The following is a 21,471-nucleotide window of genomic DNA, read 5'->3' as shown; positions in this document are numbered from 1 at the left end:
GTCTGAGACATGCCTGAGGATGTCTCAAACGCTGCTGGAGCCACCCCTGAAGTCGATCAATCGAGTGGTAGAGGAGTTGGCCGCGGGTGGTGTTTCCTTGAGGGCTAGCAATTGTAGGTGCGATGCGCATTGCATGGGAGTGTAGCTGTGGGTTCAGAAGTTCCAGAGGACCCTAGGGTTGTCTAAGTGAGTTTGTTTAGGGGCTGGTCCCGTTGGGTGAAGGCTAGGATCGAAAATACGGAAAGTAGGGCGTCTAGGGTTTCGAGTGGTAGACTTGCAGATTTTTCCAGAAACTTTCAGCAAGGGTTTGGGGGTCTTGCATGGTATGGAATTGAGGTTTTAGGGGCTGGTCTAGTAGATTTAAGATATGACTTGAGTTGGGAAGAATTTGGTATGATTCGGGTTGATTCGGGTTGAAGCAGGGACCTCGGTCCAAATTTTAAAACGAAGCATTTAATTTTTGGAACGGGCTCGAGTTTACATCTAAGAAACACTTTTAAAAATGTTTTGGGATGATTCAAGGAGTTTGGTAAGCTTCGAGTCGAAATTTTGAAGTCCAGGGGTAAAATGGTCATTTTGGGTTTCTAGGGGCAAAATGGTCCAAGGAGTTTGGTAAGCTTCGAGTCGAAATTTTGAAGTCCAGGGGTAAAATGGTCATTTTGGGTTTCTAGGGGCAAAATGGTCATTTTGCACACGAGTCGAGATTTTTGTCCTTGCAGTGTCCTGAACACAAATTTATCATGTTTTTAAATGTTTATGCATCATGACCATGATTTTTATGAATCTATGAAATATACGTTGCATGATCTGATTTGTAGGGGTCGGTCTGATCTATCATGTTTTTGTGAAAATAGGGCTCGATCGGGTCATAAGAAGGAGGCAGTGATGTAAGGATCATTCCAGGCCTTGGATCAGATCCTGGTGGGTTTGAAACGTGGTCCAGGATGGCTCGAGTACAGGTGGTCATGGCCTAGCGGTAGATCGAAAGAGCTAGGGTTGGGTTGGTTAGGTTGTGGCTTGCTTCAGGTGATTCTTGCACGTTTGCGTGCATGGGGCTGAGGACCATGGCTAGGTATGTCCATGACGGTCCCGTGGTGGGCTAGGAAGGGCTGGTTAGGGTCTGGTCCGAGCTGGTTTGGGTTAGAGTCGAGATATGGGCTTCGGCTTGGAGATATGGTTTGGGTCCTTATGTGCAGAAAATTTACAGCAGCGTTCAGCTATGTTTCGGGGTCCTAAACGGTCCGAATAGGGTTTTTAGAACTGCTTAGGTGGTGTCAAATCATGGTTTAAGTTTGGAAAATTTTGATTGAGTTTTGGGTTAAAACCGAGACTTTGATCCAAGTTTTAAAAAGAATCGTAAAAGTTATGGAACAGACTCGTGGTTACGCCTAGGAAATAATTATAAATACGTTTTGAGGTTTTTAAGGTGTTTGGTTGGTTTCGGGTCGGAATTTTGAGGTCCAGGGGTAAAATGGTCAATTATGGTTTCTAGGGGCAAAATAGTCATTTTGCACCCGAGTCGAGTTAGCAGTCCTTACAGCGCCCTGATCACCATTTGATATGTTTTTAATGTTTATGTTATCGCGAACATGACTTTTTATGGAAACATGAAAAAATACGTTGCATGCTTGATTTTAAGAAAAATTTACGTATTGGTTTTTATCAAGTGATGAATATGATGACATTTTTTGAATTATGGGAGTTGGTTGTGACTAATAAGATGACATGTAAGGCTAAGGCTCAGTGGACGGGTAATGTTATCGCTGATATCCCCGCCGCCAGGTATCACGGTTACACGTAGATGGATCCATCGACTGACACGATGATACGAAAGTCATAACTAATGAATGGTATTCAATTAAAAGAGATGAACACGTATATGATGATATGTTGAGACAATCTTTGACTTCTATGCTTTATTATGTTTACGTTTACACTTTAAATATCATGAAATGTATTTTTATTACGGTACTTTTCATTGTTGCCTGCAATGTTTATGTACTTGCTATAACGGTTTAGGTGTGTTGAGTTTTTAGACTCAGTAGGTGTGATTGATGCAGGTGATCTTACGGTTAAGAAGACTGGAGGTGTTGAAGACTGAGTAGGCTAAGCTAGGGGTGCACATGAAAACCCGAGGACCTTGCATTTCTTCCGCATAATATGTTTATGAAACATGGGTTTAAGCAATATGGTTAAATGTTTTTTAGTCTTGTTATACGTTGTTGATTCATCGGATTTTTGTTACCGGTTCGAGTTTCTCTTTTAAATCAGTAGACTAGGAGATTGATTTTATTTTAAGATTTAATTAACTACATTTATTTTTATTCAGAGGTTTGATGACCTTTTAAAACGCATGTTTAACTTATTTAAATATTTTTGAGCGTGTGCATTTTCCGCCTTAGTTTTAAAAAAAATATTTCGGTAGAATTTTAAAATGAGTGGACGTTTCATGTGTTTTAAGGTGTTATGATAAGTTTGGATGGATGCAGGTCGAAGTTTAAGGTTCAGGGGTAAAATGGGAAAACTAGGGTTTTAAGGGCAAAACGATCATTTTACACCTGAAAATGTCAAGAGTCCTGGCAGTGTCCTGAATGCTGTAGTAAATGTTAAAATGTTTATTTTGAAAGTTTTTGGAATTTTATGATGGGAAATGTTAAATGCAAAAAGATGTGTTAAATGTTTGGTTTAAAAGAAAATGATATCTATGCATGTATTTTTATAAAGTGATGGAAATGCTGAAAATGTTTTGAATGAAGTGACTTAATTGTAAGAAAATAGGGATTCGTGAGGGACTAAGCCCCAGTGGAACCCGTTTACGGGACTAAGCACCAGTGGAACCCGTTTACGAGACTAAGCCCCGTGGGAACCCAATACCGAATTTCCATAGGCCAAGGCTCATTAACGTAAAAGTGGTTACTGGTGTTTCCGCCAACTATAGGCCAAGGCACGTAACAGAAAAGTGGTCAAATGTTGCCCTGCCGCCTGATATCATAATTACAGCTGAGATTGATCAATTGACCGAAAGGTGAAAGGATAGTCACAACTAACAAACGGATTTCACCTCAAATAAAATGTATATGTATATGTATATGTTATGATAAAAGAAAAAATATATGATGAAAGAAAATGTTTAAATTTATGCATATTCATGAAAAAGTTATTAAAAGTATTTTCACTGTTGCATGTGGATGTATACGTATTACTTTTTATTATGGTTAAGGCATGCTGAGTCAATTGACTCTCACTAGGTATGAATGATGCAGGTGAGGATTTTACTGTTGAGACAGGAGGGTTGGATGACTGAATTGTCTGGGCGGATGGTGCACTAACCCGAGGGCTTTGTTAGTTTTTCCGCACAGTTATGCTTTTTTATTACTTTAAAGATGTTGATAACTTTTGGAAATGAGAGTGGTTTTTGAGAAGATTGATGACGTTTATGCTATTTTTGAAAAATGTTAGTTTTAGGTTTGGTTTGACGTTTATGATTTTATGAATTTTACGGCAATTATAAGTTTTGAGTAAAATAAATGTTGCGTTTATTTTAATGGAACAAAAAGTGTGTATATATATATGTGTATATATATATATATATATATATATATGTTCGGTCGAGAGCAATGTTAATAAAAAATAAAAAAATTTCTAGTAAATGTTAAAGAAAAAATGAGTTATAGCAATTTTGAAGTAACTCCTAAAAAGTTTCCAAAGGACGTGTGAGTAAAGAAATAAACACACTAATAAGACCATTTTTGTATGCTGAAGATAGTCGTTGAATCTGGAATTCATCACATAAAAACTCTTAAATTTAAGTGTTCTTGACTTGGACAATTATGAAATGAGTGAGTGAAGACAGATACACGTTAGAAAAGACCAGTATTGGTGGACTGAAGATTGTCGTCAAATATGAAGAATACATACACACACGCTGAAAAACCAATTATGACATAGTGAAATAATTGTTGAATCCGAGGCATTATAGTTTCAGTAACTGAAGTTTACAATCTTTTTGAAGTTAGAAACTACTGATAACATTAATTAACAAAAATTATTAAAAAATAAATATTTAATATTTAACAAAAAAATAAAATAAAAAATAAACTCCACATAAATTATGTATCATAGACAAAGGCATATGAACTTATAGTTAAATATCTTTGTGCGTATATAAACCAACCAAAACGACCAGAACATGAATTCAAAATATGCTAGAAATGACAAATAAAAAGTACTATTAAAACTCATGCAGGAAAATAAAACAAAAGGTTCAAGCCTACATTTTAAATTGTTATTTTTCAATATTCAATTAACAGTCCCAATATCGATTTCAAACAATCACCGCCAAAAACACATATATATTATGATGCGACTTTCGTGAATAGGAATTAGTAAACCTGACCGATAAATTAGAAGTTAGAAAGCAAACGTTGGGGATGAAAACGAATTCCACCCAATCAAAAGCTGCAAAAATCAAAAGGCAGCATCCAAAAATATAGAATCCGACACAGGTTTTTATCATCGAAACATATCCAGACTTTTTTGCTGCAAATCCATTTACATAGCTTCCAATTTCATGATTGCCGTCTCGATCGTGACTACATTCTTCTCGAAGGATACCCATTGGTCACATGTTAAGCTTGCTCCTGCAAATCCGGAGATCAAAAGGTTTCTTCGTTAGAGAACTAACACCACATCAAGAAGAAAACATAGACAGAAGACACATTTCGAGCAACTAATAATATGTTGCATATTTCAGATGAATCTTTGCTGAGTTTGAGTAAAATGTTGATCGCCTTCTTCCTAATTTCCTTGCAATTCAAAAGTTTTACCCGAGCAGCAAAATTAACAGAGCAGATTATGTCCAAGCAAATTACTGAGTTCAACCTTATAGGTATTGTCCAAGCAAACATCCAACCTATCGGCATTTTACCGTAGAAGAATTTGTCCAAATTTATCATTTCAGCAGCCCTTCAACAGGCCTTGCAGTTCTAGTCCTTCTTTGTGTTAGAGTAGATGCCTCGGTTGTAATAAACTATCTTTATTTAAATATAATGCATTATTTTTTTATCCCATGTGATCAACATAGATAAATACATTGATTATACTTTAAGACAAATTGAATCGTAATTCGATTTTGAAACTCATTTGTAAACAATGTATAATCTAAATTCGTTCTTAGTCGATTCAGCTGCCTAAAACATGGATAAAGATTGCTTGAGCTCGAGACTAGCATCTGTAATGTTGTGTACCGCGTTTCTTGATAAGGGCATAGAGATGTCCAAACATGCCGATAGGTAGTCATACGATGATTATACCGAACTGCCCTCCCTAGGACTTTTCAAGTAGTAACCATTCATCGAGATGATAAATCCATGGTTGTGATTGTACACCATTAGTCCTTACGACCCACGACAACACTGAGGACCTATATGTTAGGGTGGTGCTTTGACTCGTTTACCGACTTCAGGAGGGTCATCAGGTGGCGAGATTGGGTACATTTGCGACACATGTAGGAGCCAGTGCATTGTAGTTGAAAATTCACCTCTCACCTACGGGTCTGGATATCCTGTATCATCTGATGAAATAATAGTGCATGAAATCTCTGGCCAGAGTATGAGATGTACATTAGGGAAAGATTTCTCCAATTGTACATGAGATGCCACTATTTATTCTCAAAGATGTGTCATACAGTTATCGAATTCTTATGCAACCCTCGATGAAACAATGGTTGCAGATTCGATCGGGATATATGAGATGAATGGACCGTACTGTACATTAATCATAACCGACTGGTTCTTGCAGACACTATCAATGATACCCAAGGAATTATGTGGCGATGCTACTAGACGCTCTCACCATGATTCGATGGATTTAATCAGATATATGATTTCTGACATTCTCATGATCAATAGTTGATTACATAGAATGGGGCAAATTAAGGTAAGACCGAATAAAAGATTATGTCCTGAATCACAAAGAGTTGTGAACCCACGGCTAGTTGTATCCTTGGACCATTGAGAGTCACACAAGTACTGGATTATTTTGTCCCCGTTTTGAATTTGTATAAAACATTGAGATAATAAATTCAAGGAGTTGAATTTATAGAAAACATTGAGAAAAAAATTCAAGGAGTTGAATTTATGACTATTAAATTTTGGAGGTGAGTTGAATTTATAATTTAAATATTAAATTCAAATGTTGAATTTGTAAAGGATTTAAATTAAATGTAATGGGTGTGTGTATTATGGGCTTGTACGAGTACAATATCAACATACAAATTATCAAGGTTCTTAATTGGACTTTAAAAGGATTAATTAATTAATTAAACTAGTCGGACTAGAATAGTTAATTGATTAAGCCCATTAAGTATTTAATTTAATTGATGCGCTCTAAGCTTATATATATATGTGTATTAGGTTTAGGGTTAAATACAATTAACCCATGCAATTTTCGAAACCCTAGCCTCCAAGCCAAGGGATTTTCGAAAAAACACCTCCCATTCTCCTTGTTTTCGGCCACCATCTCAACGTAAAATCCTTCTATACTTTCTAGTGCAAGTGGGAAGAGGAACAAGTAATCCAGTCGTGGACTGGATTAGGATATTGCAGAAATAAGATTTGAAGAAAGTTCATATGGATATACAACAAAAGCTACGTCCGCTTATACCAGAATAGTTGGAGTCAAATGAAAATTGTTCACTAAAGGTATATACTAAACATCCTAGGAATGTTTATTAAAACCATATGAGTGTTCAAACAATATCATGAATGTCAAGATTCAAAAAATTTTAAAACTTCCGCTGCGTTTGGACACGAGAAAACACGATTCACAACATTTTGCATTTAGCTCTACAACAAAACATTCCAATCAATAAATAAATAGAAGATTATGTATGTTGAAAATCATCATTAGCTTTCTGTAGTGTTTGGATAGAAATTTAACTCAAACAGCTACACACGAAATCTTATTAAGACAACTACAGTTTCAAATAAACCCATGTACCGTAGACCACAATTGACTTGCTTGGTTGCTTGATCTGGACTGTGGACCATGAGGAGAACAAAGGCAAGAGTAGAGAAACAAATGAAGAATGGGGATAAATAAAACCCGCTAAGGAGTACACTGTGACCCGGATCTTCTGTGATCCAACCGTTGTCCCAAAAAAGCAAAACAAAACAAAAATCTTTAGAAACTAATAAATTGCATAAAATCATTAAATTAATCAAACTTCAGATTGTTGAGTGCTGGTTTTTGGAAACACGTTTTTTCCCATTCCCCACACTTTCTTTTATTGTTGACTTTTCTAGTATAAATAGGCTTTGTGACTAATCTCTTGTATGTATGAGATTTAGAATCTTCAATACAGAAAACTGCTTTGTCCATATATTGTGACATCGTATTAGAGTAAGGAGATTCAGATCCGAGATCTCGATCTTTTGGATCGTGAATTTGTTGTATCACACTTGATCAACCAATTTTATCTTCGAGGATTTCTTAGCTCGCGACTTCGATTCCAGATTCACTACAAATTTGAAGCTCAACAATGGTGAATGGACCTAATTTCAATGATCCTATGTTCATTCATCCCTGAGATACTCCATGCATGAATTTCGTCAGTGATCAGTTAGTAGGAACTGAAAATTATGACATTTGGAGCAGAGATATGTTGATAGCGTTGCAAGCTAAGAATAAGATCGGATTTATCGATGGTACTTATAAGAAACCTGAAGCTGGTAGTGCAACAATAGTGCAATGGGAGATATGTAATGCTCTTGTCTTGTCGTGGATATTGAACACTGTTTCTAGAGAAATTTTCGGTGGAATTGTTTATGCAACTGAAGGCAATCTGAAGGAATAATTTGACAAGGTCAATGGTTCTCACATTTTTTCCTTGAATCGGGATATAGGATGATTGATCCAAGAATAAAGCACTATTTCTGCATATTATTGCAAGCTTAAACAACTTTGGGATGAGTTTGCTTCCTTGGTGATTTTGCCATCATGTGAGTGTGTTGCAGCTAAAAGATATGTCGAACATAATCAACAACATCGATTGCTCCAATTTTTGATGGGGTTGAACGAAAGTTATGCTTCTATACGGAGTCAGATTATGATGATGTCGCCTCTACCCACAGTAGGGCAAACTTTCTCAATTTTTTCTCAAGAGGAATCTCATCATTCATTATCTATTATTGAGCATCCACCAACTGTGTTTTATTCAAACCAGAGTAGGCCAGAGGACCAACGAAAGGATATCATGAAGTGTGAGTATGGTAATTGGAATGAACACTCGAAAGAGAATTGCTACAAGATTGTTGGTTATCAGCCGTGGAATCGTCTCTTCTGAGGACAGAATAAAGGTGGTGGTAATAAATGCTATGGACGAGGTTATGGTAGAGGACATAAAAATGTTGTTGATGTGCATTTGGTTGAGAATGTTGAAGCTCAACCTTTGCACACTTCTAGTCCTATTCCTAACACGGCTCCTAGTACCGCTCCTGTGTTTACTTCGGCACAATATGCAGAAATCCTGAAGCTTTTGGGCAACAGCAACCTTCAAACAAGTGCTGAACCCGTGGTGAATATGGCAGGTAATTTGCATACATTTCATGTTTCCAAGCCATCTTTTAATTGGATTGTTGATACGGGTGCTAATGAACACATGGTTGGGGATCTGAGTTTGTTGTCCTATGTCCATGTTGGATTCCAATAGTTCATTGAGGTTGCCTAATGGTCGTACTACCCTCATTAGTCGCTAGGTTCAATGGCTTTATCTTCCTAAGTTACTCTTCATAATGTTCTTCACGATCTAGATTTTCAATTCAATCTATTGTCAATATCTAAATTTACCAAATCTCATAATTGTTTTGTCACATTCTACCCTCATTTTTGCCTTTTTCAGGACCTCAAAAGTGGGAAGATTGTGGGGATTGGTAAAGAAAAAAATGGACTCTATTTACCTTGAAGCTCCTCATTCCTTGAAGACCTTGTGTCAGCCTGCGAATAGCTTATGTTCTTCTTTTTCTCAATGTAATACTTTACTGTTGCAAAAGAAGAATCCTACTTGTTCTCCTGCAAATGAATCTTTGTAGCATAAGCGACTATGTCATATGTCTGAATCAAGAATGTGTTTGCTATCTTTTTTGCCCAATAATTTCTCTCTTACATTGCCCTCTTTGTCCACAGTCTAAGCAAACAAGATTGAAGTTTCCTTTGCACAGTGACATTAAATCTTTACACTTTTTCATTTACTTCATATGGATATTTGGAGGCAATTCAATACCCCAACTTTGAATGGGGACAGATATTTTCTGTCCATTGTAAATTATTTTTTTCGTGGCACATGGGTGTATCTTATGCACTCAAAATTAGATCTGCTTCGCATTTTTAAGGCATTCTTTGCTCTTGTTCAAACTCAATTTTATAGCAAGGTTTAGATTATTAGGACATATAATGCCTTGGAACGCAAACATAGGCATATTCTTGATATTGCTCATGTCAATCTTCTCTTCTTCTTCATTATTGGGGAGACTGTGTGTCGACTGCCACGTATCTTATTAACAAATCTCCTAATTCCATTTTGCACAATAAAACTCCTTATGAATTGCTCATGGGTACTCCACCCTCATATACTCATTTGCGTGTGTTTCGTTGTTTGTGCTATGTTGCTTCATTGCCAATGGGACATAAGTTCTCTCCCCGAGCCACTCCTTGTGTATTCTTTGGATATTCCACTACCCAAAAGTGATTCAAGGTTTTGAATCTCCATACCAAGAAATTGTTTGTCTCTGTGGTATTTCATGAAAATACTTTTCCTTTTGCCAATACTTGTTCTTGTCCTCCATTCGTCTTTAGTTGACGAAGTTTTTGATACATCTTCTATTCATTCTCATCTAACTTCTAATGTCACTGATCATCCACGGCGTTCTTCTCGGTCCACCATCACACCTATTTGGACAACAAATTATGCTTGTCCCACCTTGTCTAACCATTGTTTGTACCCTATTTCTGATTCTCAATTATTCTCATTTTCTCCTTCCTATCAAAGTTTCCTTGCATCCAATTCTTTTGTTAAGGAACCACAGTACTATCACGAGGCAATGGCTGATTCTAGATGAAAAGATGCAATGGCTTTAGAAATTGCAGTCCTTGAATCCAACCATACTAGGGATGTGGTTGATCTTCCTAAGGGGACAGTCTAGATTGGTTGTCGATGGGTTTTTAAGGTGAAATATGGTTGGGTAATAGATTTAAAGCCCGGTTAGTTGCTAAAGGATATACGCAACAACCCTGTATTGATTTCCATGATACTTTCTCACCCACCGCTAAAATTGTTACCATTAGAGGCTTGTTAAGTTTGGCTGCGACTCGTGGTTGGCCATTGTACCAAATGGATGTTACCAATGCCTTTCTTCAAGGGGATTTGGATGAGGAAATATACATGTCCCTTAAGCAGGGATATTGCGTCGAGGGGGAGCGTAAGGTGTGTAAACTCCGCAAGTGTCTATATGGGCTTAAACAAGCCTCTAGACAATAAAACAACAAGTTTGCTAATAAAATGGTTGTTGCTGGTTACACTTAATTTGAGCATGATCATTCGTTGTTTGTTCGGCGCCATGGAGCCTTTGTTACTTTGTTGATTGTGTATGTAGATGACATTCTAATCACGGGAAATAATAATGAAGATATTAATTCCTTAAAAGCATTTTTACATTCGATTATTCAGTTGAAAGATCTTGGTTTATTGAAGTACTTCCTCGGGATTGAAGTGGCAAGGTCAGCAGAGGGACTTTACTTGTGCCAAAGGAAGTATGCATTGGAACTTATAGCAGATTTTGGAATGGCAGGAGCTAAGCCTTGTGAAACTCTGATAGAGCATAACCTTTAACTCACCATACATGAATTTGATGCAATAGAATGTAAGAAAAAATCTACCACATGTAAGGATGCTTTATTGGAAGATGTGAGCTCATATAAGCGTTTGGTTGAAAGATTGATATAACTAACCAGTCCACAACAAGATATATGTTATGCGGTGCCAAATCTGAGTCAATTTATGCAAGCTCCAAAGAAATCCCATGTGGATGCTGCCATTCGAGTGGTGAGATATCTTAAGGGTCTCCAGGTCTTGGTATCATATTTCCAGAAGCAAACGATTTAAAGATATCAGTGTCGGTTCATCGTATTCTCGCACCCAAGACGCAGCGGAAGTTTAAAAATTTTTGCTTGGTCGTCATGTGTTCAAAACATTTATAGGACATTTGGAATTATACATTTGCGTTCTCAACGCTAGACTCCTAACTACTTCGGTGTTTAGGCGGATATAGTCATTCTTGTATATCCCCACGAACGGATCTTATCCTTTGATCGCCTAATTAGGTCCACAATCGAAGAATGCCTTCCTCGCTTGGTTTGCACTAGATTTATGCTTTGAAACTGTAGCCTCCGAATTTTCAAAATCCGGAAACGAAGCGGCGCGCCGGTAGAAGAAAATCACATGGCCGAAATTTTCCCAACCTTTTGTATATTGGCCGAGAGTTCCATGATTCAAAATCATGGTTTTTATGCTAATTTATTCTTAATCAAATATTAACTAATATTATTGATTCTTAATCAATCATTAAGCAAATCTAATTTGCTTTTTATTGCCAAAATTTATTCCAATTTTCCTTACGTGGCCGTGAGTTTATTTGTGAAATTGGTAAGGATTTTTCATTATATTTTAAATTCCCATATCATTAATATATAATATATTTATCAACTTTTAATTATATACACATATTTTACATCACCATATAAAATATATATATATATATATATATATAAAATTAAATAACCATGATTTAATTTATATAATTAACTCATATGTTAATTAAATTCTAGACTCCTCTAGAACATATTTATGGAAATTTGTGCATGTTAGTAGTCATCACTACTAGCACAATCATTTAATTAGTAAGTTCTCAAATCACTAAATAAATAATTCCGAACTCATTATAATCTCGATCGACTATCTGAGATCGCCGATGTATGTAGGATACAAATCTTGTTATATAATAAAAAACCGAAAATTTCGAAAATCAAATTTTCACTTACCATATTGGGCGACTGCCAGTTTAGTGAACTCCTTCACAAAACATTCACTAAACTGACAGTTTCACTCTCCTTCCTTAATTGGTAATCAAGCTAACTTCTATTTCTTCCATCTTATGGAATTTGCTCATAAACTCTTTTACAAGCATCTTGTTTAATCTCCATCAAACTATAGTCTGACTTTCTCAACGAGAACACAGAATCCGATACTTGTGTGACCTCAATAGTTCAGGGATACAGCTAACCGTGGGTTCACATCTCCATGTGATTCAGAATAACATTTATTCTCGAGCTTGCCCTAGTTAGCCCCATTCTTTTCATCAACATCTTGATCAAGAATGTCAGAAGTCATTTCTGATTTCACCCATCGGATCATGGTAACAGCGTCTGGTAGCATCGCACCATGATCCCCTAGATATCATTGATAGTGTCTGCAAAAATCTTTAGTCATGGTTAGCGTACAGTACGGTCCCTTCAGCACATATATCCCGATCGAACCTACAACCATTGATATATCGAGAGTTCCATATGAATTCGATAGCAATGCCATTTATCTTTGAGTACTAACGGTGTCATGGTTTGTGCAACTAGGAAAACAACTTTCCCTAAAGCACATTTCTTGCTCTGACCAGAGACTCCTTGCACTATTAACTCATCATATCAGAAGGATATCTCCACCCGTAGGCGAACGGTGAATCCCCGACTACAATGCATTTGCTCCTATGTATTTCGAAACTACACCCAACCTTGCCACCTAATGACCCTCAATGGAGTCGGTAAACAGATCAAAGTGTATGCTAGTACATATAGCTTCTACATTGTCTCGGGTCAAATGACTCATGGTGTACAACCATAACTGCGGACTATTCCACTCGATAAGTGAGAACCACTTGGATAGTCCGAGAGAGGGTTGTTCATCATCATATGATCACCCATCTATGCGAATGGACATCTACATGCCCTTGCCAATGAAACATGGCGTTTACATCACAGATGCTAGTCTCAAACTCAAGCGTCCTCTACCCTTGTTTTAGGCGGCTGATTTGACTAGGAACCTGTTTAGAATATACGGTACACTTCTTAATGAGTTCCATGATCTTACGTTGCGACGCAGATCTCATGGTACCTATTGTATATTTAAGGACTTTATCTATGCAGCTTGCATGGGTATGCAGATGAAGTATAATGTCATAATCGAATGAAATCGTAAAATATTACTAAAATAAAGATTGTTTTACATTAGAGTCAATAAAAGCCCGAGCCACAAGTTGGCTTGCTGGGCACCCACTCTAATACTCAGCATATTGTGATACGGATTGGGCTAGTTTGCCGATGACTAAGCGATCTCTAACTAGTTACTGTATCAAAGTTGGAAACTCCTTGATATCATGGCGGACCAAGAAACAGAGCACAATCTCAAGGTCCTCGGCAGAAGCTGAGTACAGATCCATGGCAAACACTACCTGTGAGATTGTTTGGATTCTTGGTATTTACAAAGACATGGGAGCAAACATACCGACTCCAGTAGTATTGCAATGTGACAATGAGGCAATGATGCATATAGCTGCAAATCCCATGTATCATGAACGAACCAAACACATAGAAATCGATTGTCACTTAGTTCGTGAGAAGATCAAGAACAGAGCTATTTCAGATAGCTATGTACCAACAAACCAGCAGTTGGCAGATGCCTTTACCAAAGGTTTGAACGAAAACCAACATGTGTATCTCATTTCCAAGCTGGTGTTCGAGATCTACACAAGGCTTGAGGGGGAGTGTTGAGTGCTGGTTTTTGGAAACACGTTTTTTCCCTCTCCCACACTTTCACACTTTCTTTTATTGTTGACTTTTCTAGTATAAATAGGCTTTGTGACTATTCTCTTGTATTTGTGAGATTTAGAATCTTCAATACAGAAAATTGCTTTCTCCATATATTTTGACACAGATGGTAGGAGGAAAGCATACTAAGCCTTGTAGGCGTAAATATAACTTCAAACGATGATTCACGCATCAAAGAAGCATGCTTGATAAGATTATTTAAGACATCCTCGCATGAAGATCACAAAAAAAGACATGGTAAATTCAAGAGTAAACAACTTCTCTAATAAGTTATGGATCACTTGAAGTTCTCTTTGAAGAAAAGTCATCATGAAGGTATCTCCAATATCTAACAAAACAAAAATCTTTACAAACTAATAAATTGCATAAAAGCATTAAATTTATCAAACTTCAGATGGTAAAAGGAAAGCATACTAAGCCTTGTAGGCATAAATAGAACTTCAAATGATGATTCACACATCAAAGAAGCATGCTTGATAAGATTATTGAAGACATCCTCGCATGTATGTGGATCACAAAAAGGACGTGGAAAATTCAAGAGTAAATAACCTCACGAATAAGTTATGGATCACTTAAAATTCCCTTTGAAGAAAAGTGAGCACGGAGGTATCTCCAGTATCTAACCAGCTCTTTATCGCATGGTCTCACACGTTCCCACTTCCCCGTACAAAATATTGCATATGCATCAGCTGCGTATCTGACCAGTTAGAAAATACAATATTACATTGCGTTTTTGGCAAAGAAGATCGTATAATTTATATCCATCACTAAATTAAATCGAACTCACTTGCCCACGCCCGTGAGATCAGTTACATGAGTCCAGCTCTCTTCCAGATATTCCCTTGACAATCGCTGAATTGCCACAGACCTCTTCCTTTGTAAGCCTAAAGTTCTTATAACATTTTCGATGTCCCCTGCTGGAATCTCTGTAGCTCTCTTGGCATTTGGACAGAGATTGAAAAAATCGGATAGAATTTTCTTAAGCTAAAACACAGTTCACTGCAATCAGTACGATCATGATATAAAAATATCCCACAAACATGATTAATTCGGTCAGAAATTAATAAAAATGTAACTCACAGTTGATTGCCGCATAATATATAGCTTCATTTAAAGAAAAATTATTCAATATTACATTATTTTTTAGGTAGGAAATTTTCACCATGAATCTCAGTTTGGTTCAGCATAAATTGTTAGAAAATGGACCTGAATTAACAGTCTTTCTGTATGGTATATGGACAAATATTCACAATCTCAACTTCCTACTTGTCATGTGTATTGAAACTAAGTTGGTTTTGGTGCACCATCTCATCTTATATATGATCTCGCAGTCTAACAGTAAGTTATAACACAAATATAATCACCATGTCATTCTATATTGCACCATGAATGCTCCTGGTACAAAAAACACCAGATACGGGCGCATGTGTTTTTCCAGTAAACTTAACATTGGTAAAACATTACAGCTCAAATGAATTAATCAAGGTAGCTAAAATGATGATAAGAGATAACATAAGAACTAACCTGCAGGCCACCAGTCTTGTTCAAAAGCATGCATATGACCAAAACCCTCCAAGGATCAGAGGCATGATCATGTTGGATAAGTTTTTCTTTCACCAGTGGAGGCTTCCAAGTGATATCTTGAGTTATTCTTCTATATGCCTCGTCTCTCTTCTCGGCTTTAGTAAGAGAAGGGCTTGATGTCTTTCTTTTTGGCTTTTGACCTTCGGTTTTCACCTTGCCCAAATGCACATCCTCTTGCTCGGAGCTGGAAAAATAGGGAGAAACTTTTCTTACAGAGACACATTCCTTCTTTTGTCCCTGTTTAATCAAATCAGCCTTAGCTTCCTTCACAAAATAAGGAGAAACTACTCGACCCTTGTCCCAAATACCCTTTCCGGCATTACTTAACTTCATTTTACCCTCAGCACCCAAATTACACTTGTTAACATTCTTTCCGCTCGTATTACACTGCAAATCACAAGATTTGGTCCCACCAGTATAAGCAAACTGTGAAAAGAAATCATCCAACCAAGCCTCATGCATTGCTTTGTCCACAGCACTTGCACGGTGTTCGACACTGAATGAATCCAGAAACCCAGACTCCAGCGCCACTCTCTTCCTGAGTCCAACGCTAGTATATTCTTTAGCACTAGTATCTTCAACTTTTCTCTTCATCTTTCCCTTAGTCTTAACACAAAGTGGAAACCCATTTCCCGAATCTTGTGTGCCAAAATAAGGCGAAACAACAATTTCTGATTCTTTCGTCATTGGATTTTCTCGATTTTTCCTCATCCTTTTCTTCTTCTCGTTCTCAAGTAAGCTGGGGTCGGGGCCATCAGTACAGATTTCAGAAAAATGAGTATTATCTTCATCCTTCCTCTTCTTTTCTCGCCTAGATTTAACACAAACTGGAAACCCACTTCCTGGATCTTCTTCCTTCAGACATTTCGGGGTAAAATCATGGGAAACGACAACATCTGATTTCTCCTTCATGAGGTGCTCTCTCCTTTCCCTCTTCTTCTTCTCAAATAAACAAGGGCCAGCATCATCGGTATAGGAATCAGAAAAATGGGTAATGTTACTCGTCTTTTCTCGCTTAGTTTTAACACGAACTCCGGAATCTTCCTTCTTCGGGCATTTCGGGACAAAATAAGGGGAAACAACAACAATCTGTGATTTCTCCTCCGTTGTATGCTCTCCATCTTTCCTTGGGTCAGGGTGATCAGTATAGATTTCAGGAAAATGGATAGTTTTTCTTTTTCGCTTCATTTTCCTCCTCCTAAGTAAACAAGGAATGGGGTCATCCATACAGATTTAAGAGAAATGGGTTTTTTCTCTATTTTTCTTGTAAGATAAACAAGGATTGAGAGCATCAAAAAAATATAAATTGTCTATTTTTTTTCTTTTTTTTGTAAAAAAAACAATGTTCAATGCCACCAACTGTCGGCAGAGGAATAATGGTCAAAGAAGTGTGCATTTATTGCATATCGGGAAATGGCTGAAGAATTTCAAAATGGGTTGGCAAAAAACGTTTATAAAACGAGGGATGCAAGGTTTCGTGGAATGATGGAAGACGCGTCTTCACACGGTCAAGAGGCTCTATAATATTTGTGAGGTGTTTTGTTCTCCTGTATTAAGAGAGTGTGTTCTCTTTGGAAACACAGTGAGTGAGTTGTACACCACAAAATATTATAGTGGAATTTTTTTCATCTTGCCCGTGGTTTTTACCTTAATAATTTTTAGGGGTTTTCCATGTAAATCTCGGTGTCCAGTTTATTCTTTATTTTCGGATTTTATTATCTCAAATTCCGCATGTGGGACCAACAAGTGGTATCAGAGCCTTGGTTTAAAATTTCTTAAAATTCTGAGTATGCTCTGTGGTTGCAGCCTAGACTGATCTTCCACATCAGAAAAGATTTTTTAAGATTTTTTATTTAAGGCAGGATTATTTTGTCAGGTCTTCTAAAATTGTTATAGACATAATGGCGGGAAGGTACGAGATAGCAAAGTTCAACGGAAGCAATTTTATGCTGTGAAAAATAAAGATACAAGCAGTTTTAAGAAAGGAGAATTGCTTGGCGGCTATTGGAGATAGACCGGTGGAGATTGCGGATGATGGAAAGTGGAACGAGATGAATGATAATGCTGTTGCCAATTTACACTTGGCTATAGCAGACGAAGTTTTGTCAAGTATCTTTGAGATAAAAACAGCCAAAGTTATCTGGGATACTCTGACAAAGATGTACGAGGTTAAGTAGCTACAAAACATGATTTTCCTAAAGAGAAGGCTTTATACTCTTCGGATGGCGGAATCTTCATCGATGACAGACCATATCAACACACTCAATACTCTATTTGTCCAACTCACTTCTATGGGACATAAAATAGGGGAAAATGAACGTGCGGAGCTTCTACTTCAAAGTCTACCAGATTCATATGATCAACTTATCATCAACATTACCAACAATATTCTTATGGGCTTTCTAAGATTCGACGATGTCTTAACTGCGGTTCTCGGAGAAGAAAGCCGGCGCAAGAATAAGGGAGATAGATTGGTAACATCGAAGCAGGTAGAGGCTTTGCCGATGATAAGAGGAAGGTTTATGGACCGTGACTCCAGTGGGAGCCAAAGGCGAGGTAGATCAAAGTCGAGAAGTAAGAAGAAAAATATTTACTGCTTTAAATGTGGCGGTAAAGGGCACTTCAAGAGAGAGTGTACGAGTATCGATAAAAGTTCTCAAGGAAATGTGGCCAGTACTTCAGGCAGTGGTGAAATATTATTCAGCGAAGCGGCAACTGTTGCGGAAGGCAGGCACAAATTTTGTGAGACATGGATTATGGATTCAGGTGCAACGTGGCACATGACGTCTCGGAGAGAATGGTTTGATCATTATGAACCAGTATCAGGAGAATCTGTATTCATGGGAAATGATCATGCCTTGGAAATCGCTGGGGTCGGTACTATCAAAATTAAAATGTTTGATGGCACCATTCGCACCATACAGGAGGTACGACATGTGAAAGGACTGACGAAGAATCTTTTGTCCTTGGGGCAATTGGATGACATCGGTTGCAAAACTCGTATCGAGAACGGGATCATGAAAATTGTGAAGGGCGCGCTTGTGGTTATGAAGGCGGAAAAGGTTGCTGCAAATCTGTATGTACTTTTGGGAGAAACACACAAAGAGGCAGAACTAGCTGTTGCATCAATTGGTTCAGGAGAAGAATTAACAGTGTTATGGCATAGAAAGCTCGGGCATATGTCAGAACGAGGGTTGAAATTCTCTCAGAACGGAAGCTGCTGCCGGGACTTACAAAAGTGTCACTACCCTTTTGTGAACACTGTGTTACCAGTAAACAATACAGATTAAAGTTTGGCACTTCTACTGCCAAAATCAAAAGCATATTGGAGCTGATTCATTCGGATGTTTGGCAAGCACCGGTTTTATCCCTAGGAGGAGCGAGATACTTTGCCTCGTTCATTGATGATTTCTCTAGGAGATGTTGGGTGTATCCAATCAAGAAGAAATCAGATGTTTTCCAGATCTTCAAAGATTTCAAAGCGCGGGTTGAAATTGATTCAGAAAAGAAAATCAAGTGTCTAAGGACTGACAATGGAGGAGAATATAACAGTGATGAATTTGATGCATATTGTCAACATGAGGGCATCAAAAGGCAATTCACGACGGCTTACACACCTCAACAGAATGGAGTGGCGGAGCGGATGAACAGGACCTTGTTGGACAGAACAAGAGCTATGTTGAGGACTGCAGGTCTAGAAAAGTCATTTTGGGCAAAAGCAGTCAAAACCGCTTGTTATATTATCAATCGTTCTCCTTCAGTGGCGATTGATCTGAAGACTCCGATGGAGATGTGGACCGGGAAGCCGACAGATTATTCTCATTTGCATACATTTGGAAGTCCGGTGTACGTTCTGTACAATGAGCAAGAAAGATCAAAGTTGGATTCTAAATCCATAAAATGTATCTTCTTGGGTTATGCTGATGGAGTAAAGGGGTTTCGCTTGTGGGATCCTACTGTTCACAAGCTTGTCATCAGCAGGGATGTTATCTTCGAGGAAGATAAAGTAAAAGGAGACAAAGGCACACCGAATTCAGAAACTACTATTTTTCAGGTGGAAAATAAGACGGACGAAGGTCAAGTTTCCTGTGAAGCAGTACCAGAGCACGAAGAACAAGAATATGTTGAGTCTGAGGTTTCCAATGTGAGGCAGTCAACTCGAGACAGAAGACCACCAGGTTGGCTTTCAGATTATCTCACTGAAAACAATATTTCATATTGTCTATTATCAGAGGATGGTGAGCCATCGAGTTTCCACGAGGCTACTCAAAGCTCGGATGTATCCTTATGGATGATAGCAATGCAAGAAGAGTTGGAGGCATTAGACAGAAATAAAACTTGGGATCTTGTTACACTACCACGAGGGAGGAAAGCCATTGGAAACAGATGGATCTATAAGATCAAGCGTGATGGCGATAACCAAGTGGAGCGGTATCGTGCTAGATTGGTGGTAAAAGAGTATGCTCAGAAAGAAGGCATTGACTTCAATGAGATATTTTCTCCTGTGGTTCGACTGACAATAGTCAGAATAGTGTTGGCATTGTGTGCGGTGTTTGACCTACATCTAGAACAGCTAGATGTGAAAACGGCATTTCTTCATGGAGATCTTGAAGAAGAAATCTATATGCTCCAGCCAGAAGGTTTTGCGAAAATAGGCAAAGAGAACTTGGTTTGCAGGTTGAAGAAATATATGTACGGTCTCAAACAGGCGCCGAGGTGTTGGTACAAGAGATTTGATTCCTATATCATGAGCCTTGGATACAACAGACTGAGTGCAGACCCTTGTACGTATTTCAAGAGGTCTGGTGATGATTATATTATTTTGCTGTTGTATGTGGACGACATGTTGGTAGCAGGCCCCAACAAAGATCAGGTCCAAAGATTGAAGGCACAGTTGGCTAGGGAATTTGATATGAAGGACTTGGGACCAGCAAACAAGATTCTAGGGATGCAATTTCACCGAGATAGAAGTAACAGAAAGATTTGGCTTTCACAGAGAAATTATTTGAAGAAAGTCTTGCAACGCTTCAACATGCAAGATAGTAAGCCAATCTCGACCCCTCTTCCTGTTAACTTCAAGTTATCCTCCGAGATGTGTCCTAGCAGTGAAGCAGAGAGGATGGAGATGTCTCGAGTGCCGTATGCATCAGCAGTGGGAAGTTTGATGTTCGCTATGATCTGTACAAGACCGGACATTGCTCAAGCAGTGGGAGCAGTTAGTCGGTATATGACGAATCCTGGAAGAGAGCATTGGAGCACTGTTTAGAGGATCCTTAGATACATTAAGGGTACCTCGAATGCTGCATTATGTTATGGAGGATCGGATTTTACACTCAGGGGCTTTGTCGATTCAAATTATGCAGGTGATACTGATAAGAGGAAATCTACTACTGGTTATGTGTTTACACTTGCAGGGGGAGCAGTAAGCTGTGTTTCAAAACTACAGACAGTTGTGGCGTTATCTACAACAGAGGCAGAATACATGGCAGCTACTCAAGCTTGCAAAGAAGCAATATGGCTTAAAAGGTTATTGGAGGAGATCTGGCACAAACAAGAAAATGTTTCTTTGATTTGTGACAGTCAGAGTGCCTTGCACATCGCAAGGAATCCAGCCTTTCATTCCAGGACGAAACACATTGGAGCACAATTTCACTTTGTGCGGGAAGTAGTAGAAGAAGGAAGCGTGTATATGCAGAAGATCCATACGAAGAATAACATAGCTGATTTTCTGACCAAGCCAGTGAACACTGATAAGTTTGAGTAGTGTAGATCCTCAAGTGGTCTAGCAGAAACGTAAGCAGCAGGGAATGGCAAGATTGAAAGGATGTGTGGAGATGTGTTTGATTATCAATCAAATCTCCAAGTGGGAGAAATGTCGGCAGAGGAATAATGGTTAAAGAAGTGTGCATTTATTGCATGTCGGGAAATGGCTGAAGAATTTCAAAATGGGTTGGCAAA

General features: G+C 38.1%; 1 protein-coding gene across 2 annotated transcripts; it reads right to left on the bottom strand.

Moving 5' to 3' along the window:
- Nucleotides 1-4,251: 4,251 nt before the first annotated feature.
- LOC142520895 (uncharacterized) lies at nt 4,252-16,839 on the bottom strand. 2 transcript variants are annotated; one of them, XR_012814023.1, is made up of 5 exons: nt 15,454-16,839; nt 14,717-14,913; nt 14,479-14,626; nt 14,188-14,257; nt 4,252-4,640 (listed from the first exon to the last, which is right to left on the bottom strand). XR_012814023.1 is itself a non-coding variant. In XM_075624055.1 (4 exons), the coding sequence occupies exons 1-3, from the start codon at nt 16,738-16,740 to the stop codon at nt 14,491-14,493; spliced, it is 1,620 nt and encodes a 539-aa protein (XP_075480170.1). In that variant the 5' UTR covers nt 16,741-16,839; the 3' UTR covers nt 4,252-4,640; nt 14,479-14,490. The 2 variants fall into 2 exon arrangements, 1 of the variants encoding a protein (XP_075480170.1); XM_075624055.1 differs by lacking the exon at nt 14,188-14,257.
- Nucleotides 16,840-21,471: the final 4,632 nt, after the last annotated feature.

Source organism: Primulina tabacum, chromosome 12 (assembly GCF_025594145.1).
Source record: "Primulina tabacum isolate GXHZ01 chromosome 12, ASM2559414v2, whole genome shotgun sequence".
NCBI classification, from domain to species: Eukaryota; Viridiplantae; Streptophyta; class Magnoliopsida; order Lamiales; family Gesneriaceae; genus Primulina; species Primulina tabacum.
The sequence above is the reverse complement of the archived record's forward strand: the minus strand, read 5'-3'. Positions and strand labels throughout refer to the sequence as shown.

Excerpts from the sequence above, each read along its gene's own strand:
- LOC142520895 (XM_075624055.1), bottom strand. The coding sequence starts at position 16,740 with ATGGATGACCCCATTCCTTGTTTACTTAGGAGGAGGAAAATGAAGCGA. Across the intron at positions 14,914-15,453 it reads ACAAGACTGGTGGCCTGCAG|CTTAAGAAAATTCTATCCGA; the intron begins GTTAGTTCTTAT and ends ACTGTGTTTTAG. Across the intron at positions 14,627-14,716 it reads GATCTCACGGGCGTGGGCAA|ATACGCAGCTGATGCATATG; the intron begins GTGAGTTCGATT and ends CTAACTGGTCAG.